The following is a 24,457-nucleotide window of genomic DNA, read 5'->3' on the forward strand; positions in this document are numbered from 1 at the left end:
CCAGATTTAGTTTTGCATTTGCTCCTATGATCAGGGGACCATTTCTCTCCAAAAAAAGTAACATAGGTTCTGCTTCTTCCTTGCTCCATAAGAGCTTGAGAGAGATGCTTTAAAAACTTCTCTTTCTTGTCCCCCAAATCCTCTTTGCTAGGTGGCTTAGGCAGGGCCTTAGCATCATCAACCTACTAGGATTCATAGTGTCCCATGGTACTACCATACACAGTAGGAAATATGGGAATAGAGGGAACTGATGAGGACACCACTGGTTTTTGGTCCAATGGAGGGCTAACTTTGCTTCAGGGTTTGTTGCCAAAATGCCCAATACCAATACCTCCTCCTGCCAGTTATACTTGGGATCATAATGTTCAGCAAGTTGCATTGCCTCATTCAAATTCTGGACCTTGAGCAGAAACATCAGAAGCTAGGCTAGGATGAAGCCCATGAGTAAATTTGAGCATCTTGCCCCTTTCATGAGTGAATAGAGATAATTTCCAGAAGTGCTTGATATAATTCTTCACTGTTCCCTACTGGAACAGATCCCACAACAAACATACATATTGGTCTCTAGCAAGGTGTGAAATAAAAGTCTAGAATATCGGTAGCTGGAGCATTTGTGAGGCCAAAAGGCATCACCTTGAACTCACAGTGTCCTCTTTCTGTCCTGAAAGCTGTCTTGTATTCATCACCCTCCTTAATCCTTATCTGATGGTAACCTGACCTTAGGTCAGTCTTAACTCCATCAGCTGGTTGAGATGGCTTGGAACCCACATGAAATTTCTGCTCACCAATGGGTTCTCTCTAATTTATGATCCACAATAGATGACTTTTGGAATGTCCCAATCCCGATTGACTTCTCTCTAGAGTTGTATTTAGGCTCATATAGTTCTACCACCTGCATAGCCTGTATACAGCCCATGTATAAATCTGATCGTTCTATGCTTCTCATCTACTCCCTAGACAAACAAGGAGAGCTTCCAAAACTGTTTGATGTAGTGTCTAATTAATCTGTTTACTGATCCACAATCAGAGGGGAAAGAAAGGTTGCAACCATAGCCCAAGTAGCCATAGCTGGTCTGAGGCCACTATCAACTTCTTGTAGGTAATGTCTCTACCATGTGTGAGCATACTCCTCAAGGTGTAGCACTTCAAAGTGAATCTTGGCAACATCATCCCTAGGACTTAACCTGAAGTAGTCCTCTAGCTTGCTTAGTCATTCATGCAGCTCATTAGGTGAGGTTGACTCCCCCTTGAACTTCTGTAAGACAATCTTGTCCTTATAGTCCTTGCCCACACTTGTCCCTTGACCCAGCTCTTTCTGGATATCACCCTGTGTAGACTTCACAAATTGTGTCAAGGTCATGGCTTCTCTCACGTCAAGTTCTGACGGATTATAGACCATCAATTGTTGAGATAGGAGTTCAGCCCTCGTGAGGGCAGCCTAATATGCCTTGGAAGAGCTGGGTACATCCTCAGGGCCTGCTGCTCCATGGATTGGACCATATTCTGAATGACCAGAGTGAGCTGTGTTCCATGAGGGTATAGACTTGGGAGAGTTTTGTGGATGTGTCCTTCTACCTTCAGCTATAACTCACTCCTCTTGTGATTTATTCCAGCCTGGCCTTGATCCATAGACCTCTTGAGTGGCTCTTCCCTGGCAATCTCCTTCCCTTTTGACTCAACTCTGCTCCTAACTAAGTCCACATCATTCCTCATTATCCTTAACTGAGTGAAAGCATTGTCAAACTTAGCCTTGGACTCTCTTTCCACACCTTCAACCCTCTGTTCCAACAGTGAATTGAGTTGCCCTAATTGGCCAAATAACTTCTGCTGCTGGTCCACAAGCTGCTGCATCGGATTGCTCTATTTGTCCATCATTTGCTCTTGCTTCTCCAACATGATTGCCATGAAACCTTCGAAATCAAGCTTAGCCTTGGTGTGAGGGGATTTGGTTGGTGAGTGGTCATGGGAACTTTCGGAAGGATCCCCATGGGCTCATGATCACTGTCCAGGTCATCATCCCTAAGGGCCAATGCTTCACTCCCCTTCAGGTCTGCAATCTCTTATAGACTTGCCCTTTCCTAGAGTTAGAGCCAGATCTCCTTGGAGCCATTAGAATTAGAAGCAGCTTACTATGATCCAAATCAATTAGCAATCAAAACACTGTCTGTAACTGTCTAAAAGTGTTTGAGCAGTAGACTCTTTGTCTGAACACTGTTTTGAATAGAAAATCACTATTTGAGGCACTGTTTAGATTATGTTTAGAACACTGCAGAGAAAGTGTTTGAATGCATTGTTTAGACTCAAATGCAATGGGAATGCCACTATATATGAACACTATAGAGTTATTGCTTAGAGCAAATTCAATGTGATAACAAATATCAGAGTGTCTGCCCCAATTTTCCAACATTAAAGCCTCATTATCAATGTATGCTCCAATTTAGAGTTAGGCAGAACAGAATAGAGCAGGATAGGATGTAAATGGAAAATCCCCAATTTCTAGGGTCTGTAGGTAGAGAGAAACCCTAATTTGCACCTGCTGGAGTATATTTCTAGCTAGATGGATGGGCAAATGAAGTACAATCAAAACCAAACTTGCCACATACATTCTAACAGCTGAGGCGATGCAAACATATCATCATTTGCAGAAGGAATGATGCAAATCGTAGCAGATTAACTATCCTAGTAGCACATTGTTTTCCAAGCAATTTCCAAGCTTCAAACTTGTAATTTTTCTGCGATACTGAGGGCTTTTGATCAGGGGACCTTCCTCACGCAATGATACAAAAATTGTCAAAACCTAAGAACTTTAGAAATTAAGGTTGTTCACAGGACGACACATGGCAGAGTAAAATCTAGGGCTTCTGAAGATGAAATTTTGCACAAGGGTAGCCCTTGGGATCAAGATAGGATGCTCCAATTTTCAGAACAAAATAATGAATATTCACCCACAAAATTCCCAAAAAAGGGCTCTGATAAGGAGATTGGCTGTGGGTAATGAAACTTCTGTCCAACTCGTTAACTTGTCTTGCCAGTTCCTCCCTTATTGACCGGTTTAGAAACCTTTCCAGCACACAATAGAGTGTAGTACATCAGGATGCCACATGGCAAGCCTACAATCAAACCTAGAACCCACACGACCTAACCCTATCACTGACCTGGAATCTCGTTCTCAATCCAACCAGAATCATTGTGCACAAGCCTCGATCCTCCCAACCATCCCCGAGCACGTAGGCTGCAGCTCGCCTCATCCATAGGCCCGTATCTAGCCCAGGCGTCCCATACCACCTGAGCCCGTCCAAAGGACCTTCGATACACCACCTATGATCCGCCATGTAGATAGCCAAAGTCCTGACCAGGGTCCAAGCCCCATCCATCAGTTGAGGAGCGCTCAACTAAACTCCACAATAGCACTGGCCCTCCTTCTATATAGAAGAAAATAGCTTGACGCTATGAATAGCTCCCAACATATAAAATGAGCACTATATATGAAGCAATCTCTATATATAGCAATCTCGGCTAAAAATAGCCATCTGGCCCTATGCTATCCCATAACCCACGTTCTCTTGCTATCCAACCCTAGGTACACCATGCACATGACATACTCCCCTTCCTCTAAGAACTCACTCCTGAGTTCACCAGAAAGCTTGAAAACTCTTTGTGAAGGTCAGTCAATGCCAATAACTAAACTATGACTATTAGTTTGAGTATGGTATACTTTCCATGAGATTCAAATCGGAGAGAATCTAAGGCCAAGCCACAATCTTTGATAACCAACTCAAGGAAAGTAAATCCCTCAATCTGAACAAGGTTATCTATCTTCGAGTATTCTTCTCGAGAAATCAAGTAACTCTTGAATCCACAGAGTTAGTTCCTTTGACATATCCGTGTAGAAGCATGGTAAAATCCGTACCTGAAGGTAAATGATTCTATTAGCCTTGTCTATTGAGTTCTAACTTGGGATGCGTAAAAAAATATTCATCATGCTGAATACCCTTGAACTCAAATTCTTAGGTTGATATCAAGGAATCATTGTTCGAACAACCCCTTGAATTGAGTCCCTCGAGGTCAATGCAATTTCTATCAACCCTAATTCCTGAATTACTTGGTATTCAGAAAGAAAATCCATCAACTGAATACCCTTGCAATTAAATTCTTGGGTTGAAACACATGACAGACTTTCATCACAGAATGATCAGGTATCCATCTTTCCAAGTATCTTGCTTCAAAAGAAGCATTCTCTCAATGTATATTCCATGTCCAAACTCGAACACCAAGAGAGAATAATCAAGAAAAACTAGTAGACCATCAGTTTTTTACTCATGATGGAAGAGTCTTCATGGAAGTATCAATGGGCAAAATCCCGACCCAAGACATGGTCCCTCGATCCATCCTCGGATGCCCCTGCATGAGGATAATCAGTATGTATCCAGTTGGCTATATCCACGTTCTAGACATGCATATAGTCAACTATCGTAGGAATAACATCCTATGTGATCCAGAGACTATGGAAATATACAATCCGAAATCTCTCAAAACAAGATCCACTATCGGATATCCAGTATAAACATGTGCACAATAAACTGCTCCTATCACAGGATCATCCAGGTCTTAGGATCTCTAATCCGGGAACGTCATGTTCAAATCAAGGCACTAACAAACCAGCATCATAATAGATGTGGTAACCCTCCTTGAGATTAAGTCTAGACTATGGAGCTCCAGGGTTGAACCCAAAGATACATGGCTTCTCTCAAAGTAAAGAATCTTAGTCAATCCTAGGAAAGTGTCTAATCAACTTGTCCCCAATTTAATTCATCCTACTTGTACTTCACCCTAGTGGTCCTTGGGTAATGCTTCACATTGGATTATACCACCACATCAAAGAATCTTAAATGTAACATACCTTGGTGTACCACCAAGGTATACTACAAATAAAAACTCGATGGACAATATGAGTGAATCAGGGTAGCCAATCCCTCTTCAACTCAGACCATCCCAGATTGAGTCTGGGTGGCAAATCCGTTCTCAATCCTTGTCTTAACCCCCTTGTGTCACAATACCCCAACCAATAGGTCCAAGAAGTAAAAAGTAGGTACCATCCCTAACGACTCCTAAATCCTGTCTATCCATGACCTCAAGCTAAAAGAGCGAGAATCAGAATGGTTCCCCGTTGGACATGACTCAAGAAGGGGTTACAGATCGACTCATCCACAGGCCCGTATCTAACCTAGGTGTCCCATACCACCTGAGCCCGTCCAAAGGACCTTTGATACACCACCTATGATCTGCCATGTAGATGGCCGAAGTCTTGTTCTGACCAGGGTCCAAGCCCCATGCATCAATTGAGGAGCACTCAACTAAACTCTATATAGAAGGAAACCCGCTATGAATAGCTCCCTCCATATAAAGCGAGCACTATATATGAAGCAATCTCTATATATAGCAATCTTGCCTAAAAATAGCCATCTGGCCCTATGCTAACCCATAACCCACGTTCACCTGCTATCCAACCCTAGGTACACCATGCACATGACACACTTCGTCAGTTGTCCCGCAGAGCTTGAGCAGTCCACTAGAGGCTCCATTCATGGATGAGGAGCTCTAGGAGGGCCTCAAGGCCTTCCCTCCTCAGAAGTGCCCAAGGGAGAATGGCTTGACCCTGAGTTGTTTCCGATGTTTTTTGGGAGAATATCTTTGCTCCGCTTCAATTGGCTTTCAAGAAGATTTTCGACTCAAGCTCCCATCCGCAATCTTTGAGCCGAGGCTAGATTTGCCTCATCCCGAAGGAGGGAGATAGATCGGACATTCGATAGTGGAGACCAATCACACTACTGGATATCGCTTATGAAATCTTGGCCAAGGTCTTGAGCTTGTGGTTGAGGCCCCACCTGCTTGATTTCATTCATGACACACACACCGGCTTTGCTCGGGAATGCAGTATCTTGGACAACATCTTCACCTTTAGCGAGGCAGTGGTCTTTTTAGGGTCTGGTAGCATTTGACTAGGGGGCTCATTCGGGCCAGCCCTTCTTGCAAGGAGGAGCTCGAGAGGCAGCCGCTCATATGGCACCAAGAGGTTCGAGACTCGGAGGGGCGTATTCTAGGACAACAGACGCATAGTGGTTGGGCACAATGAGACAATGGCCCAGCCATATCTTTTGGGGTTTGGAGACAGCTCCATAGGGATATAGAGGCCAGGGCGTGCGCTCTCTCGCATTTGAGGGGGCACGCACCCGGATGGCAAAGATTGACGCAGTGATCCCCGCTTCCTGGTGGGAAGGGGTTACGCAGTCCATGAAACCCTCACAACTGGTCTGGACAGTTTTCACGGACAAGGGTGCCTCTTAGGGTTCGGTTGTTTCGAAGTCCCTTGGGCCCTTTCGTCACAAGTTTTACAGGACAGGGCCAGGAGGCCTGTTGCACGCTAACACAGAGAGGTATACCGTATGACGGGGATGAGGCGGCCTTGAATGATTTAGAGTGGCAACGGATCAAGATAATAAGCTGCATGCACAAGGTTGGCACATTGATCCACACACAGTCTTATCCTACCCCGAAGGGAGCAGTTTGGCGGCTGTGGCTCTGGGAGGGCCGGCCTCTCCGTGATATTCAATAAAATCCAAGGAAGTGGTTCTAGCCAGCTCGAGTTGCACACTCAGACAATGTAGAGAAGTCCCTTCTCCTCTTACATCACTCGCATCGGTAGACACTTGTAGCTAGAGGTAGCAGCTTGGACACCCTCGAGAGAGCGCAATTCGATTGGGTAGGATGTTCCTTGGGAGGTCATCTCCCAATTCTGGCCTTGTCTTTGGACCAACCTAAGACCATGGAAGATCTCTTGTTTCTTTTGGCGGTTGGCTCATGGGAGATTGTCCATCGCCCCTTGGTGAAAGAAGATGCAGGTAGATGGCAGATGCTTCTATTGCACAAAGAGAGTTCTTGAGACGATCCCCCACTGCCTAGGGGGTTGTCCTGTGTCTCAAAGGATTTGGCTAGCAACCTTCAGGATTGTGGCTTACAAGCAACAGCAACACGAGGCTTCACATGGGGGATGGTTGCATGGCTCACGGGGGGGAGTTTCACCAACCTACAGGTTTCATGGCCAGCAGGTCTCTCAAAGAAAGATATATAATGCATCGCCGCCTTCCCATGTATGCCTAACGTCTTCGCCAGAGGACAATGTTTGGGAGATGATGTCCAGCATTACTGCTTGGAACATCTGGGTCGCTCGATGCAACCCGGTGATGGGCGGCCAACAGGCCCCTCCAACGGCTGCCATGGTCGCCATCTAGCAGGACATGATCTTTACTTTGCGCGCCATCTAGGAGTGCAGTACTCCAAGATCGAGAGCGACCGCTGAAAGGCTGGAGCGCTTTTGCAAGGCTTGGCCTACAGGAGTGTTTTACACCCTTTCCTACAAGAGATATTCGATGCATGTAAGACCACCTCCATGGTTGTTAGCTCCAATTCCAGAGATTCGCTAGCAGTGAGCTAGGTTCTTTAGAAATAGGCTGGTTCTTTTCTGACAGTCACCTTTTTCTCTTTGTATCCTTAGCTCCTTTTGGAAGCTGATTTGTATGGTGTTTTTCAGGCATTAACAGAAGTTTCCTTTTTCTAGGGGGGGGGAGGAAAGAGTGGACCGGCTAAGGGCATACCTCGAGAGAGGCACATATGCACCATATGTAATTGCCATGAGATTGAGTTGGAGGAGCATTCAGGTGCCCTATATCCTATGAGATTCGAGGTCGCTATCACTGTATATTCAGCCCCTCTCTAGCTTCCTCTCTTACCCAGTTCAGAGATACCTTGCTTCCTTCATCTAAGAGATCATCAGACACAGACAACACTTGCTCATGATACAAAGGAGGGGTCAAGGCCCACGGATAGACTCTACCCAAAGCATGTCACAGAGGTTTTCCAACCAGGTCATATAGACCAGCAAATCACAGGTAGTTAGCAAGTCCGAGACCAGTCCGAGACCAAGCCAGTGACACGACAGGCTTGAGAGTGGGTTGATGCACGACATGCTTGGGACCTTCCCTTCTCTCTCTGGCATGCTGGTTAAGCTTCGGCACATTTCAGACTTCAGTTAAGATTCGACATGACCATGTTTACTAGATGGGAGGCACGATGGACGAGCATTATAGTGGCTCTTCTTAGACGTAGGGCCATTGCTAGGAGAACACAGTGGATCACATACATAGACCACAGTCAATGCTCCATCACACGTTTCATGTCATCACAGCCTTCTCTCATGTCTTAGATTTGGATATGATTTGATTATGTCGTATTCATCATGGGTGATGATACCCAATTAGAGGTTCCACCTTATCAGCTCATCGTATCAAATTTCTTTCAGTCTCCAACTAAACATCATTGCTCTTTCGAAGATTTTTAGTAAACTTTCATTCTTTCTTTCTTTCTTTCTCCCTCATGTTCCCCTTATAATGCTACAGGTTGTCAACCCCCCCCACCCCCCGCCCGCCCCCAATGGTCTCCTCATTTGGGGGTTTAGAAATGCGAAGTTGATCCTTATTCTATGGCATCAAGAGCTCTTGTTTGTGATAAGAAATTGTCAATTTCTGCATAACACTATTCCTTGGGTATCCTTGTTTGGTCCTGGCGTGCCAAAGTTGCCTAAGTGGGGTATAGATCCTTAGGGCAGCTTTTCTTATTTTTTGAAGAGCAAGAGAGCAAGGTGAAAGTAGAAGTTAGAAAAGCGATGAAAAGCTTCTGCCACAAACAAGAGCTCTTGATGTCATAGAATAAGGATCAACTTCACGTTTGTAAGCCCCCAAATGAAGAGACCATTGGGGGGGGCAAGGGGGGGAGGGGGGGTTGACAACCTATAGCATGATAAGGGGAACATGAGGGAGAAAGAAAGAAAGAAAGTTTACTAAAAGTCTTTGAAAGAGCAATGATGTTTAGTTGGAGACTTAATGTTTCTTTCTAAAACATTAACAATGATGTTTAGTTCCAATTACAAAAGTAATACAAACCTTCAACCAGTATCCCAACTTGACCTAGAATCCCTATGACATAATAAATCGGTTTTAGAAAGCCCTATGAGATCTTAAAATCACTTTGTGATAGCCTAGAAGACAAGAGAAGTAACTAACTTATGAGGAAGCAGCATTAAAAAACATGTAGGCATAGTTAGTGAGCCAATTATGGAGTGTATACTTGCCTGGTGGCTGGTTTTGGAAGTGGAAATTGTAGAAGCGGCAACCTATAGCAAGAATCCCAGAGAACTCTCAGCAATACGTCAAGTTGGAGGAGAAGGAATAGTAGGAGGTAGGCGAATAGCAAGATAGCAAGTGATGTAGCAAATAATGCAAAACTAGAGAGGTGAGATAAGTGATGAAGGTCGAGGACAGCAGACTCACCAAGCGCATGCAAGAAGATGAGTGTTTGGATCAAGAGTGCAGCTTACAGTGCACCAATAGGAGAGGGTGGATAATCTTGCAGCGAGGTAGCCATGTAGCGCCCAAGAGAAGTGAGTCACCTAGAGTTGGAGGCCTGATTATATTCTGAAAGAGCAAAAAGCAAGAACAAGCTAAATATATATATACCTAGATGAGTCTAGGAACATTCCCAAACTCATTCTCTAAAAACACAATATAGTGCAGTTTCAATCTCATGATAGTCACTCATAAGGTTGAAAACCATAAACTCCATCATGCATAGTAGGGACTAGCTACTATGACATCCCCACTGACGTCATCAGCCATCGAACAGTGGGTGTAGACCATAGTATAAAAATATGCTCTCACACATACAAATCCACACGCCCACACATACTTGAGCATCCATTTATACAAAGTCTTCGTATTGAGTTTCAGTCAGCACTCCAGAGGTGAAGGGCAAACTCAACCATGATGAAGGCTAGCACTAAAGGAGAAGGCTAATCAAAAAGTATATACCTAGATGAATCCAGGAACATTCCCAAACTCATCCTCTAAAAACACAACATCGTGTAGTTTTGATCTTACGATAGTCACTCATAAGATTGAAAACCATAAACTTCATCACGCATAGCAGGGACTAGCTACTATGACATCCCCACTGACGTCATCAGCGCCCAACAGTGGGTGTAGACCATAGTATAAAAGTATGCTCTCACACATACAAATCCACACACCCACACATACTTGAGCATCCATTTATACAAAGTCTTTGTACTGAGTTTCTGTCAGCACTCCGGAGGTGAAGGGCAAACTCAGCCATGATGAAGGCTAGCACTAAAGGAGAAGGCTAATGAAAAAGTAGTCCAAAATCTATTCATTCAAGCTACAACTACTTGTAAAGTCTCAATGATTTCATTTTAGTCTCTCCCAAACGAGCATCTAAATCTAGCTGATAGGGCAACGCACCATTTAAGATAGAAAGAATTATCACAATACCAACAGGCCGCAACATGGACGAAAATTTCACAAGGTGAAATTCACTAATACGGCAGAAGCATAGACCTAGATGAGTCTAGGAACATTCCCAAACTCATCCTCTAAAAACACAATATAGTGCAGTTTCGATCTCATGATAGCAGTAAAAGATAAGAAGTGGGACAAGCTAAAAAGAAGTCCCAAGAAGCAACAAAAAACTTTTTAAAAAATGTTTAAAAGTTGTTGTGCTAAATATATACTTTTTAAAATTCCAAAACCACTCTACCAATGCACATCATTAATTAATAGGCCTAGCACAAATGCACATTTAGACTTACTCCGATCATAACTAAACCTAGACAACTTCAAATTTGCTCAAGCTGAACCCCTCCTTCAGCTCTCGACGTGACTAACTTCAACGTAACTAACTCATGGTGCACATTTGCGACTCGGTAGTGCTAGACCTAGCAATCAAGGATTTTCAGATTCCAAAGATTGCATCCACCTCCCGGTTCAATACTACGTGATATTGATTTACCATCATTGAGTGAAGCTTCATTGCCTAACACACCAAGGCTCACCCCCAAAGCCAGACTGAAGGTGCTAGGAATAAATTTTGAGTATTACGAAACCCCTGCACATGTGCGGAACATCGTCATTCTTGTATGGCATGTTGAGAATTTAATATCAGTGATCCTGTAACGAATAGTCAATCAACTCATAACCTTACTAATGTGAAGTCCACCCCATGCACTAGCTTCCAGCAACCCGTCACTAGATGTGACTATGATGGACCCATGACCATACTAAATATGGTACTAAATACGGTAAAATAAATAAGTCATATTGAAGATGACAAATCACACTAAAGGTAAATGAAGTCACGCTCAAGGTGACATATTCAAGGTGCCAAAGGCTATACTAAAGATAGCACTGTAAATAACATGGTCATGCTGAAGGTGACTAGAGCTATACTGAAGATAGCATACATGGTGATCAACCATGATAAGAGCTATGGACTGAGAATAACTGTGTGCACAAGACATGTAGAAGATAAACAGCCAGGATGTGAAGTCCTGACACAGAACCCACACAAAGAAACTCACGTGTGTGGTCAGCAGAACATGTTCATAAAATAAAATAGAATGAGAGTTCCCAAATATATAGTAATCAAAGGTACAGATGCTACATTAACCAAGATTGTGTTAGGTCTTCATGGACACTATCTAGTGTACATGTAAGTGATCAAGGCAAACCTGTGGAATCTGAGAAAACACTCAAAAGAATGTAATTCTGAAGATTATGTCTACCTTACACGGTAGTCTGATTTTGATCTCGTTAACTAAGCATCATGGCCTAACCCACCAAGGCTCATCTGCAATATGAACGTATCAAGAACTCACTTAAGGGTATCAAAATTCTAATGGGTATGAAAACCTGCCGACAGCTCATTCAATTGTGGCATACTGATGATCTAAGATCAATTGGAGGGTGATCTAGTAAGATTGAACTACTGTCTGCTCTTTGAAATAGTTGTGCCACCCAGTCATGGCTTTCCTCGATGGATACATACTTGCCGACATGCACTTGTCGTTGTCATTCTAAGCACCGACCAAAAATCAACTCTCAAAATCCATGTAATCAATACCAAGAGATCAGTTGTACCAAAAGAAATGTGGTTTAGGAGGCTGATCATGTTAGCTTCTCTCCAACGTCGTACATTGGATGATAGGCGACCAATTTCTGCTGCTTCCTTAGTTTCAAGAGTCCCTTTCTTATTTTCCTCTCGACCTCTGTCCTCATGCGTTATGCGGCCCACACAGTTATATTCTCTATGTCGTGCTGCTTTTTCTCTAGCACTATCTTCTTCTTTTTCCTCTTGCACTATCTGCTCTCATACACAAGCTAGAAGAGGTTGCGTTCCATTTCTGTTTCTTCTCTCTTCATGACCTATCTGTCGGGCCTGACTCACGTACTTCTTCTGCTTTGCATGTCCTGCATCATTGTCTACACCTGAACTATCAACAATTCCATAAATAAGCCCATGTGCATAAGAAAGGAGAAGGACCTGGTCTAAAACTGCGTGCCTTTTTGAGGATTGTGTTTGTGATATGGGTCCTAGTAGATACCTAAGTTCTCCATCTGACTAGTGGGTTTCCCAGACCCAACAGTACCATGCATAGGCTTGAACCCACAGCTTCCTTGTAGTGGCAAAGATCCTCTACCATCACATGCAGTGAAATGCCACTGCTGGACTGAACATGTGTTGTGTGCAAAAGAGATAATCGGAAGTCAAGGTTGGTCAACAAAACAACAAGGCATGTCTTGCTTCCTTCCCCAAAATCCTTGTGGTCCATTGTCCATGCTCACCATGTAAAAATATTGTGAGCGTTTTCAGAAGCTTGCCTCTGTGCCAATGTAACGTGCATGGAACTCGAGAACTAAAATCAAAGCATGCTTACTAATAATGCAGACATACTTTAACACAAACGCTGCAAAAAAAAAAACTTCGAGAACATCCACCTCTAGGCCTTGGGGCTGCAGCGCCTCCAAGCCAAAAGGGGGCTGCTCAAATGCTACAATCAATGCTCATAGTGTTGCTCTTTCACTCTCCTCAAGAGGGGCTGACAGCTCAATGAGGAATGATTAAGGGCTTTGTGGGGGTTTATATAGGCCCTCCCCATCACCAAGTCAGTCTGGTCAATGGTCAATAGTCCATTTGACCAAGTCAGTCAAAAGCCTAAGCTGACCTTTTGACCGAAGTTGTCGTCTCTTGCCACTCCAACCCTGCATGCCCTTGATTTTCCTGTGTCATCTGCATTTGCAGTCCCTTGCTTGCATGGCCGTTCCCAGGCTGTTATTATGATGTGTGAACAGCCTGTAGAACTTCATGCATGCCTTATAAATATGCGGTAATTTATTTGGCTGCCAAGACTCATGCAGCTTCTACAATGCCTTTGGCTCCTTGGCTGCCCCAATGCATGCTTTACTAAATGCAGGATTACCATATGGTTTCCACCCTCTGCGTTCCCATGAGTAAAAGCTCCACAAAAAGAGGTGCAGCCTATTATCATGCATGTCGCAGACTTTCATATTCCTAAGACTCTCCCCCATGATCTAAATTGATTGGCTCTCCAAGGACAAGCATCCCATCCTACAGTGCTATTTAAGATACTGTCTTTAAAAATTCAATGTTGCATTCCATGCTCCTTGAAAGAGTCCACAAAGTACTCTGATCTTCTTGTGCATAGCTATTTCTCCCCTGTATTCAGCTAGAGTCATCTGTTAAGAAAATGTGGAATACCAAACACAAATCTTGAGGAATTAGCATTTGCAAATGATACCAACCAAAACAAGTTAATATATGACATCCTTTCACTTTATGGAAGTTATATTGCCAAATAATGTTAAACCAGCCCAGAGCTACTTGAAGGAATTTGAAGATTTGAAGTAGCAAGTATAATATTTTCAATAACATCTACCAATGGTTTCATGCTAGTGCTGCTTGAACAAAAAAGAAGGCACTTGCTCTTGTTATTATCATACAAATTGTCCTCTTCAATGACCAGTCTACCTTGTTTCTGGGTTCAAACTACACCCAGGCCTTCCAATGCTATGAATGATGCAATTTGTCAGACACAATATTTATTTACGAATTTGCCAAGATTTTGCTAGCAATATGCTTCTTGTGTCAAGGCTTAACCAGAGCACTTATCAAAAGACAAAATGAGCATGAGCATATCAAGCACTTACTGAAAGAGAGAATGTGCAATTAGCTGCTGGCAGAGCCAACCCTTCTTCCAGTTCCAGCAATAGATATTGTACCTCCTCACCAGCCATCATCTGCCTTCTGCTCAATTAGGAAAATAAATACAATAAGAGGGTTTTCCAATCCATAAGGATCAAGGCCTGGCACTGCATTGATCAGCCTATTGGCCAACAAAAGGCTTTCTTTTTAATGTACTTGTCGTCCATATAACACTTTTGAGTTCAAAAAAGCCTTGTCAATCACCAAATCAGAATATGCACCAGCACAAGAGGAAATAATAATTTATTGTTCTGTGGTATGGAGACGGCCAGACAAAAGAATACTTTTTTTCGTTTTCAAGTTTATTTGATGGGAAAACAGGGGGAAATCATTCTGGTATGTGTCTGCAATAAAACATGGAGGGAAACAAGAGTAAACCCATAAGAGGTGCTTGATGGCATGTTAAATGTAGTGCATGAGATGGCAGCTAATGCACTACATGGTGCACCCAGGGTGTTAAAGCTCCTGCGCTCTTAGATATCACTTGGACATTTAAGAAAGCAGAGCCTTGTTTCACAACCTTGCTTTTTATGGATGTGGCTCACCACACTCTCTTCCTCCCATCTCAGAGAGCACCCTAGAGCAACTACAACTGCCACTTCATACCTCATGTAAGATCTCAATGATTCCTTTTGGCAGTTTCACTCTTAACTTCCTTCTTTACTTCTTGTTACACATATTTACAGACCTCTCTCAGACTAGCTTCTTTGCCTGCTCCCCCACCCTGCCTCCCTACTTCCCCGCTCCCTCACTACCCCGCGTGCTCAGCCACTGTCCAGCCTGCTCCCCTGCTCACCCACCCTGCTCCCCCACCCCCAGCCTGCTCTCCCGCTGCCTCCCTGGTGTACCGCTCCCCTCGCTGCTCCCCTGCTCCCCACCCTGACTCCCTGCCGCCCCACTCCCCTTTGGGCTCTCCCTCCCCGCCCTGCTCACCCCCCTCTCCCCCGCTCCCCACCCACCAGCACATGGGCTACCTATGGCGTGCCATACCACCAGAACCCATCCAAATGAACCTTCAGCATAGTATCCCATGATGCCATGTTCCAGACCAGACCATCCAGTGGTGTATTCACACTAGCCTTGACCAATCTTATATAGAAGAGCATCCTGCTTTATGGAAAGCATCCTGGCTAAATAGGCCTTTGATAGGTTTCGATTCCTCTAGTTCCACATAAGCCTGCTTCCATTAATCCCAGTGACCCCTAACCCCGCCACATTAAGTCCATTAATTGAAGGATTAGCATCTAGGTACATAACATTCTTCCCTCTTTTAACCTGTCCTTCCACTTAACTTTGAACTCCAAATTTAACTTATTCCTAAATTTTCTTTCCCTGAAATAAAAACTCTTTCAAGCTCATGTGAACATAGATCAAATGCTCAACTTCCATAAGTTCTTGGGGGAAAACGAGACTGTCTCCAATCCCCATCACCTCTTGGAATCTCCTGAAATGAAAGACCAGCTGAACTTTTTAAATGTGGAGGCAATTCTAGTTTGTATACAATCTCAGTAATCTTTTTCAAGATTCAGAAGGGTCCACTATACCTAGGGGATAACTTTTCTACCAAACCCATCCGTAAAATCTTTGAATTCTTTGGTATTCGCAAGTATATGCAGATTTCCCTTGGAAAACTGTCTGGGCAAATGCCATTTATCAGCATAAAATCATGCTCTATCTTGAGGCACTCCTCCTGCAGTTACTAGCATATCTTGCATATCCTACAAGAAATCTTCAGCTGCATCTAGTTGAATACCGTTCAATCCAACAGTCACAAAAGACTTGCATTGATATCCATATATAAGCATAAACAGGCTGAAACCACTACTATTGTAGCCAAACTTCACCATTGGGATGGCCTCTTGGGGACGTATGCCCAAAGCATATCAACCAAGACCTGATTCACCCTTTCTGTTTGCCCATCAGACTTAAGATGATCAGCGGAACTCATACTCATGGTGGTTCCTAGCTTCTTAAACACTTCCTGCCAAAAGTGCCCAAGGAACTTCGGATCTCTATCACTAACTATATCGCAAGGCAACCCATATAGCTTGAACAACTGCTCAACCTGATAAGCCAGTTCTGTAGCCCTTACTACTTTGTAGGTAAAAATCTAGCAATCTTCCACAGCCCAAACACTTGTTAGGTTCGTGGTAATCCCACAATGAAGTCCATGGAAATACTCTCAAATTTACTTTCAGGGATGTCTAAAGGATGTAACAATCCTTCAGCCTGAGGCATTCAGCAGCATTTACTTGACACTATTGGCAATTTACCACATAATCAGTAATCTCAACCTTCATCTTAGGGTAATAAATCCATTTTACCAAGTCATAGATTCGTTGAATTCTCGGATGACCTGCGATTGGAGCATCATGACATTCAAGATCTTCCTCCTAACCTCTACGTCATTAGGAATGCAAACCTTTCCATTTCAGAACAGCAAACCATTCTGAATGTAGAACTGACTACCTCCCACTGGAACAAATGGTATGACCCCTGAGTCTTGGTCTATTTGTGTGGAGTTCTTTGTCTGGACCTAGACCTCCAGCCAATTCTGACCAAAATGACTATCGGTCCTACATAGCCCTCTCAGGGATTCGTAAAGGCCATCTCCTATGATCTATCTCAGTAAATCTCAAAGATTTCACCTCACGAGTGTGACTCAAAGCATTGGCAATCTTGTTCAAGCTACCCTTCCAATATCTAATCTGCATATTAAAGTCTTGCATAAGTTTCAGTACCCTTGCTGTCCCTGCCCTTTGTGGCCTGCCATGCAGCCCTATATGCTGCTGTCCTATAACAGCCCCCCCATTATCCCTCCCCCTCACAATCATATGCCCCCCATGTCCTCCTCATATGGGAGCTCACAGGTGGGGGACATTGACTTCCAACACCCCCTCTCAATGACGCCATTGTAGGCCGATCCCCATGTCACCACTGAAGTAACGATTGAGAGAGAGAGAGTGTGTGTGTGTATGCAGTACAGGACGAGTCGAAGATGATAGTCACACAAACTTAGATAGATGAATGACGTTACTAAACACAAGTACAAAGTACTTGTATCTAGGCCTAGGACTAAGTGTCCTAGGTGTCACATAGGACTATGTGTCCTATGTGGCATAGAAGGCACTAACACAATAAGTGCCTACACTTATGCCTACAAGGCACATACCATGGCCTATAGGGCATCACTAGAACCACCAAAGGATGGCCTACAAACCCCCCTCCATGGGATGGGCTGAAGTATTCTGGAAACGTCTCAGAATACCTGGTAGTTTCTGGTCATGGTGGCACATGTTCATCCGAAAGGATATAGCCACCTATGAATGTACAAGGAATGTCAGATCATGTAACAAAGGGAACCAAGTGTAAAGCCTGTCGGAAGACTTCGAACTTGGGACGAGGAAGTGCCTTTGTAAACATATCTGCGATGTTGTCCTCTGTGGGAAGATAGGACAACTCTATGTCGCCTGCTGACAACCGCTCCCGAACATAATGATAGTGAACTTCAATATGCTTGGTACGCGCATGAAACACTGGATTACGCGCAATGGCCAAAGCACTCTGGCTGTCAGTGTAGACAATAGTGGAGGATGTCTGGCAAATACCAAGATCTGTAAGTAACTGTCGAAGCCAAACACACTCTACTGTAGCGGTGAAGGCTGCCCTGTACTCAGCCTCACAACTAGACGTGGCAACTATCGGTTGCTTCTTGCTGAGCCAAGAAATACATGAATTGCCAAGCAAAAAACAATTGCCAGTATGTGACACTCTGGTGTCGGAACATCCTGCCCAGTCACTATCCGTGTAAGCATGCATGGTAAGTGAACCCTGATCACCATAGAAGAGGGCTAAATCCTGAGTGCCTCTGAGATATCTGAAGACTCTTTTCACTGCCTGCCAATGCTATGAACTGGGCATGTGCATGAATCTGCTGAGCTGAGATACTGCATACTGCAAGTCAGGTCTGGTGTGACATAAATAAATAAGGCATCCAACAGCCTGCTGATAAAGAGTGATATCACATGGTGGGCTCCCATCATGAGCTGAGAATTTGAAGCCAGGGTCCACTAGAGTAGAGATTGGCTTGCAATCCTCAAACTGAAAACGATCAAGGAGCTGTCCAATACACTTGGACTGAGACATCATGATACCCCCCTCAACATGAGCAAACTGAATGCCCAAATAATAATGGAGCCGTCCCATGTCTGACATGTCAAAAATCTGCTGCAAATCAGCCTTGAAAGCTGCAATTTGCTGAGTATCGGGGCCCGTGATAAGCATATCATCCACATATAAAATCAGCACTAAAAAATCAGATCCACTCCCACGGAAATAAAGAGTGGGTTCTGTGGGACTATTCTGAAAACTAAGGGATAGTAAGTGTGCATGAATTTTGGCATACCATGCCCTGGGTGCCTGCTTCAAACCATAAAGGGCTTTTCTAAGCCGGCATACCTTATTTTCAGAATTAACAACCTCAAAACCAGGAGGTTGAGTGACATAGACTTCTTCCTGCAGATCCCCATGAAGAAAGGCAGTCTTGATGTCAAGTTGGTGCACTTGCCAATGATGATGGGCTGCAATGGCAATGACACATCGAATGGTAGTAATCCTGGATGTGGGAGCAAATGTCTCCTCAAAGTCAATGCCTTGTTGTTGGGCATACCCTTTTGCAACAAGACGGGCTTTGTATCGATCTATGCTGCCATCAGATTTTCTTTTTAATTTGTAGACCCAACGCGTTCCAATGGCATGCTTGCCAGGTGGAAGATCTACTAATTCCCAAGTGTCATTTTTGGCAATAGATTGTAACTCAGCTTTCATTGCATCCATCCACTCTTTGCTGTCAAAAGCATCTTTATGGCACAAAGGCTCTTCATTGCAAGCTGTAGCAAGGAGTGCAAACTCAAGAAAGTGACCATGCTGTCTATTCCCTGATCTTGTCCGGGCAGCAAAAGGCTGATCTTGTTTGCTGTCCCTCAATGTATCAAGAAGCCATCTGGGAACTTGCCTTTGCTGTCTATTAACAGCTCTTTCTTCAATGACTGCATCATGAGTAATGGGATCATTTTGTGCCGGAAGAGAAGCCTGCAAATCAGCATGAGGTTGAGGCTGATTATTGCTTTGTGGAGGGCCTGCAGGAGGCGCATGTTGCTGCTCAAAATCCTCTTCTGATGATGGTAGAGGTAACCAAGATTCAAAGGCATCAAACATATCAATATCTGGCTTTGCTTTGCAGTCCACAAGAGGAGAAGCTGAATGTTCAGCAAAAATCACATCTCTACTGACAATAATCTTCCCAGTATTTGGTTGATATAACCGATACCCTCTGCTCTCCTGGCTGTAACCAATGAATATGCATTTGATTGCCTTGTCATCAAGCTTATGTCTCAGCTGAGATAGTACATGAACATACGCAAGAGACCCAAAAACTTTCATGTGTGAAAGTGAAGGCTTCTTGCCTTTCCATGCTTCATAAGGTGTCATAGTCTGTAATGCCCGCGTAGGTGATCTATTCAGCACATAGTTGGCACACATTACTGCATCAAGCCAAAATTTATTGGGCAAAGACTTGGCCTTGAGCATGCATCTGGCCATCTCCATTGTGGACCTGTTTTTCCTTTCAGAAACAGGATTCTGTTGAGGAGTGTAAGGAGTAGTGCATGAGTGAATAATGCCTCCTGAGGAAAGAAATGCATCAAACTCCTTTGACATATACTCACCCCCTATCTGTGTTGAGGGTGACAAGCTTGCAGCCTGATTCATTCTCAACCATATTCAGCCATCTCTGAAAGCATAAGAAAACTTCAGATTTGGCCTTTAAAGGATATATCCAACAATACCTTGTGAAATCATCAATGAGAGTCATGAAATACTTGTATCCTCCAATGGCATTTGTCCTCATTGGGCCACAGACATCACTGTGTACTAGCTGCAATTTCCTTTGTGAGAGTTTTGGACAATTCTTTTGAAAAGGAAATCGATGCATCTTACCCAAAAGACAACCCTCACACACATGTTTAGAAACTGTGTGAGTCTGAGGTACATCATTAGCCATCTGGTGTGAATGCAGCTTTGCAAGAGCTCTATAATTTAGATGGCCCATTCTCTCATGCCACAGATGAGTTTCAGCAAGCTGTGAATCTGAAATAGCCAATGCTTCGGTGTAAAGTGCAGCTGCATGATGATCAAGGTGATAAAGCCCTTTCCGCAAGGTGCCAGTGAGAACTATGGCATTGTCATCACGAAGATCATATACTAGGCATCTGTAGCCATCAAAAATTACTCTGAAACCTGAAGTAGCAATTGCTGAAATTGAAATCAAGTTGACTTCAATTCCAGGCACAAAAAGAACATTTGTCAGAGTGACAGGATGACTGGAAATGGATGTGAGCTGCACATCTCCAACTCCTTTTACAGCATATGAAGCATTATTGGCACATGTAACAGTCCCCCCTCGAGGTGCATCAGCTAAAGAATGAAACAACTGTCTGCAAGATGTGACATGCTTGGAAGCACCACTATCAAAGTACCAGGACTGAGCATCATTAGAAGTAAAAAGTGCATCAGCTTTGGAGGGATCAAATGAGCAATGGACAGCCCATGCCCAATCATCCTGAAGAGCATGTGCATGTGAAGCATCTGCTGGCTCATGGGATTCAATGGCATGTGAGGCATTAGCAGTCAATCCTGCTTTCTTTTTCTCCGAAGCAATGCGCTTCCTGCATTCTGAAATGTCATGTCCAGGCTTGCGACAATAGTTGCATCTTTTCTTCTTTCCCTTATCTGCTGTATTTTTAGATGCATGAGAGGAATTGCAGCTGCTATGCGTAGAGGAATTGCAGCTGCTGTGTGCAGATTTTGGCTTGCCCATAGGCTTGGGAGCCTTGCCTCTTCCTGTTTGCTGTGAAGCAAATGCATGATCAGGAATAATTGCTTGTCTGTTAGCTCTACTTTGCTCTTCCTGCAAAAGCAAAGTAACAAGCTGATCAAAAGAATAGTGGTCTGGATTACCCATGGCCACTAATCGAAGGGTTGTAGCAAACCCTTGATATGTATATGGTAGTCCATTCAATGTAGTACTGACAAGCTGTGAATTTGGCACCACTTCATCAATGTTGGCAAGCTGTTCCATGAGGTCCTTGACCTTTGTCAAATATGCATCCATTGACTCACCTTCATTCATATTCACTTCCTGTAATTGCCTTCTCAAATATGCAACACGAGCTTCATTGCGAATCTGATATAGAGAAGCCAATTTATCCCAAGCATCCTTTGCTGTCCTGCAAGAACGGATGTGTGGAATAATGATTCTCTTGCATGATAAAGCAATGCATGAATGTGCATTTGCATCTCTTGCATCCCATCTAGACTGTTCTTGAGTTGGAAGAGCAACAGCAGAAGTGCTAGAGGAAAAGGCATCAGTAGTACCACCTGCAGAAGGTGCAGCAGTAGAAACAACCACTGAAGGATTGGCTGGCCTCAGATCAGCCCCAGAAACAATATTCCACAAATGCTTTGCAACAAGAATATGTTTCATGAGATAAGACCACATCGGATAGTTGGTGCCATCCAACTTATCATCTTCACGAAGAACTCCAAATAAATCTTGATTGTTCCCAGCCATAGCAACTGTGATAACTTGTAAAAGACCTGAAAACCCAAAAGCCTCAAGGCTATCACTGCAATAAGCTGGCTGTCCCAAAAATGACAGCAAATATCTGCAAATTTCTGACCCAAATCAAAGGGCAAATGCAGATCTGACCCAAATGTGACTGTGACAGGCAATGTTCACTGCATTAACAGCAGATTTGGCAAAAGCCCCAAATTTATTGAGGGCAAATAGGCCAAAAAGAGGGCAAATGTAGAAAAGCCCCAAATTTTGCTGAAATTTTGCAAATGTGACCCAATGGATGATAATCTGACCAAATGTCCTGCAAATCTGACTCAATATCCTGCAAGAATGACTCAATGTTCTGCAATCTAAACAAGAAATTGCAGAACAAATCCCAAAACTCCAATTTTTCCAATGTCCTGCAAAAGCCCCAAATCTGCAAATGTCGCTGACGACTGAAGGTACGGTAGAAGTACCTTGTACTCCTACGCAAGTACAATCGTACGGCGTAGCCCCAAATCTGCAAATGTCTTGTACTCCTACGCACGGTACAATCGTACGGCGTATGTACCTTGTACGGCGAGGGTACAAAATGGCGTACGGTACAGAAGTACTATGAATGTACCGTACGTACGGCGAACTGCAGGTACGGGTGTATGGCAGATGTACGACACAAGTACGGAGTACAGTACGGCGCCGACGGATGTACGGCGTCCTTCAACGCAAATGTACGGCGACGATGCAGATCTGCTAACGTACGGAAGGTACAACTGTACGGCGCCGACGGGTGTACGGCGTCCTTCAACGCAGATGTACGGCGCCTACTTGTCGACCAGCAAGGCAGAAGAAACTCCAATGAGCAATGGAGGCTCGGGGCTGAGGAGATCTAGAAGGCTAGAGCAAAACCTGCTCTGATACCACTGAAGTAACGATTGAGAGAGAGAGAGTGTGTGTATGCAGTACAGGACGAGTCGAAGATGATAGTCACACAAACTTAGATAGATGGATGACGTTACTAAACACAAGTACAAAGTACTTGTATCTAGGCCTAGGACTAAGTGTCCTAGGTGTCACATAGGACTATGTGTCCTATGTGGCATAGAAGGCACTAACACAATAAGTGCCTACACTTATGCCTACAAGGCACATACCATGGCCTATAGGGCATCACTAGAACCACCAAAGGATGGCCTACAACCACAATGTATCAACCCGATCTTCCAGAAGAACTCATCGATGCACGGGTACGACGCTCTTGGGGCCTGTTTCAGCCCATATAATGCCTTCTTCAATTTGTATACCTTTGAAGTGGCACCACTAGAACCTAAAAACCAAGTGGCTAATCCACATATACTCCTCCAGGGTTCCATTCAAGACTGCTGACTTGACGTCCATCTGAAATATGGAACAACCATGATGGACAGCCAAAGCGATCACCGTCTGAATAGTGATCATACAGGCCGTGGGGGCAAAGGTCTCATCGAAGTCAAGTCCCTCTGACTAAGCATAGCCTTTCACCACCAATTTGGCTTTATACTAGTCCAAGCTCCCAATAGACTTGATCTTAAGCATGTACATCCACTTGGTACCGATTACCTTCCGTCAAGTGTCAATTTTAAGAATAGTGTCCATCTATGCCTTCATGGCAGCCTGCCACTCTAGTATATCTTTCGCCTCCTCAAATGTCATGGGCTCGTCAATCTGAGCCACCATGGCAAAGTTGGCTAAGGGTGTAGACACATTGCGTTGGATTGTCGAGCTCTAGAACGTGTCTCAAGAATGTACGTGACCCGAGATTCCTACAAGGTCCTCAAATACCACATCAGTAACTTCTTTTCATCGGAAGTTGACTTCGGGGGTGGCTCTAGTGCATTTTACTCTTCCTCTAGCTCCTTGGAATATTCTCTCTTCTTCAATAATGGTCAACTTGGTGCGGGAACTCTGGGAATTTTAATGACCTCTTCTTTCAAGAGATCCTTCCCTCTGATCTAGAACGTGTCTCAAGAATGTACGTGACCCGAGATTCCTACAAGGTCCTCAAATACCATTGCGTTGGACTGTCGAGCTCTAGAACGTGTCTCAAGAATGTACGTGACCCGAGATTCCTACAAGGTCCTCAAATACCACATCAGTAACTTCTTTTCATCGGAAGTTGACTTCGGGGGTGGCTCTAGTGCATTTTACTCTTCCTCTAGCTCCTTGGAATATTCTCTCTTCTTCAATAATGGTCAACTTGGTGCGGGAACTCTGGGAATTTTAATGACCTCTTCTTTCAAGAGATCCTTCCCTCTGATCATGGTCAAACCCATCTCTGTAACTATTCGGTGCTTCGCCCAACAAACCAATTCTGCTGAGATGTGCGGGCACAAGGAAGTTGACGCTTGATTCCATGCTTTTTGCACCAGAAAGTATGGAGGTGAACTCTCCCCCTCAATCAGTGCAGAATGCTTTGACATCCTTTCATGTTTTCTTCTCTACCTTGTCCTTCCATTCTTTAAATTTCTCAAATGCCTAGATTTCTTGGCTAGGCAGTATACCCAAGTCATCCGACTAAAGTCATCAATGAATAGAAGAGAATACCTTGGACCTGCAAACGAGTTTGTTGACATTGGTCAGCAAATGTTGGAATGGACCAGCTCCAATGGTCCCTAA

General features: G+C 44.0%; 1 protein-coding gene across 8 annotated transcripts in view; it reads right to left on the reverse strand.

Annotated features, from left to right (window-relative positions):
* Positions 1-24,457, reverse strand: part of LOC147887013 (uncharacterized) — a 63,685-nt gene that overhangs the window by 30,933 nt on the left and 8,295 nt on the right. For all 8 annotated transcript variants that reach the window (XM_087394022.1, XM_087394023.1, XM_087394026.1 and 5 more), the window contains exon 2: positions 14,133-14,229. In XM_087394022.1, the coding sequence (XP_087250148.1) occupies positions 14,133-14,229 (97 nt within the window). The remainder of the gene's footprint in view (positions 1-14,132; positions 14,230-24,457) is intronic.

This window comes from Dipteris shenzhenensis, chromosome 23 (genome assembly GCF_047967505.1).
Source record: "Dipteris shenzhenensis isolate YYH24624 ecotype China chromosome 23, Dip_SZ_1.0, whole genome shotgun sequence".
NCBI lineage: Eukaryota > Viridiplantae > Streptophyta > Polypodiopsida > Gleicheniales > Dipteridaceae > Dipteris > Dipteris shenzhenensis.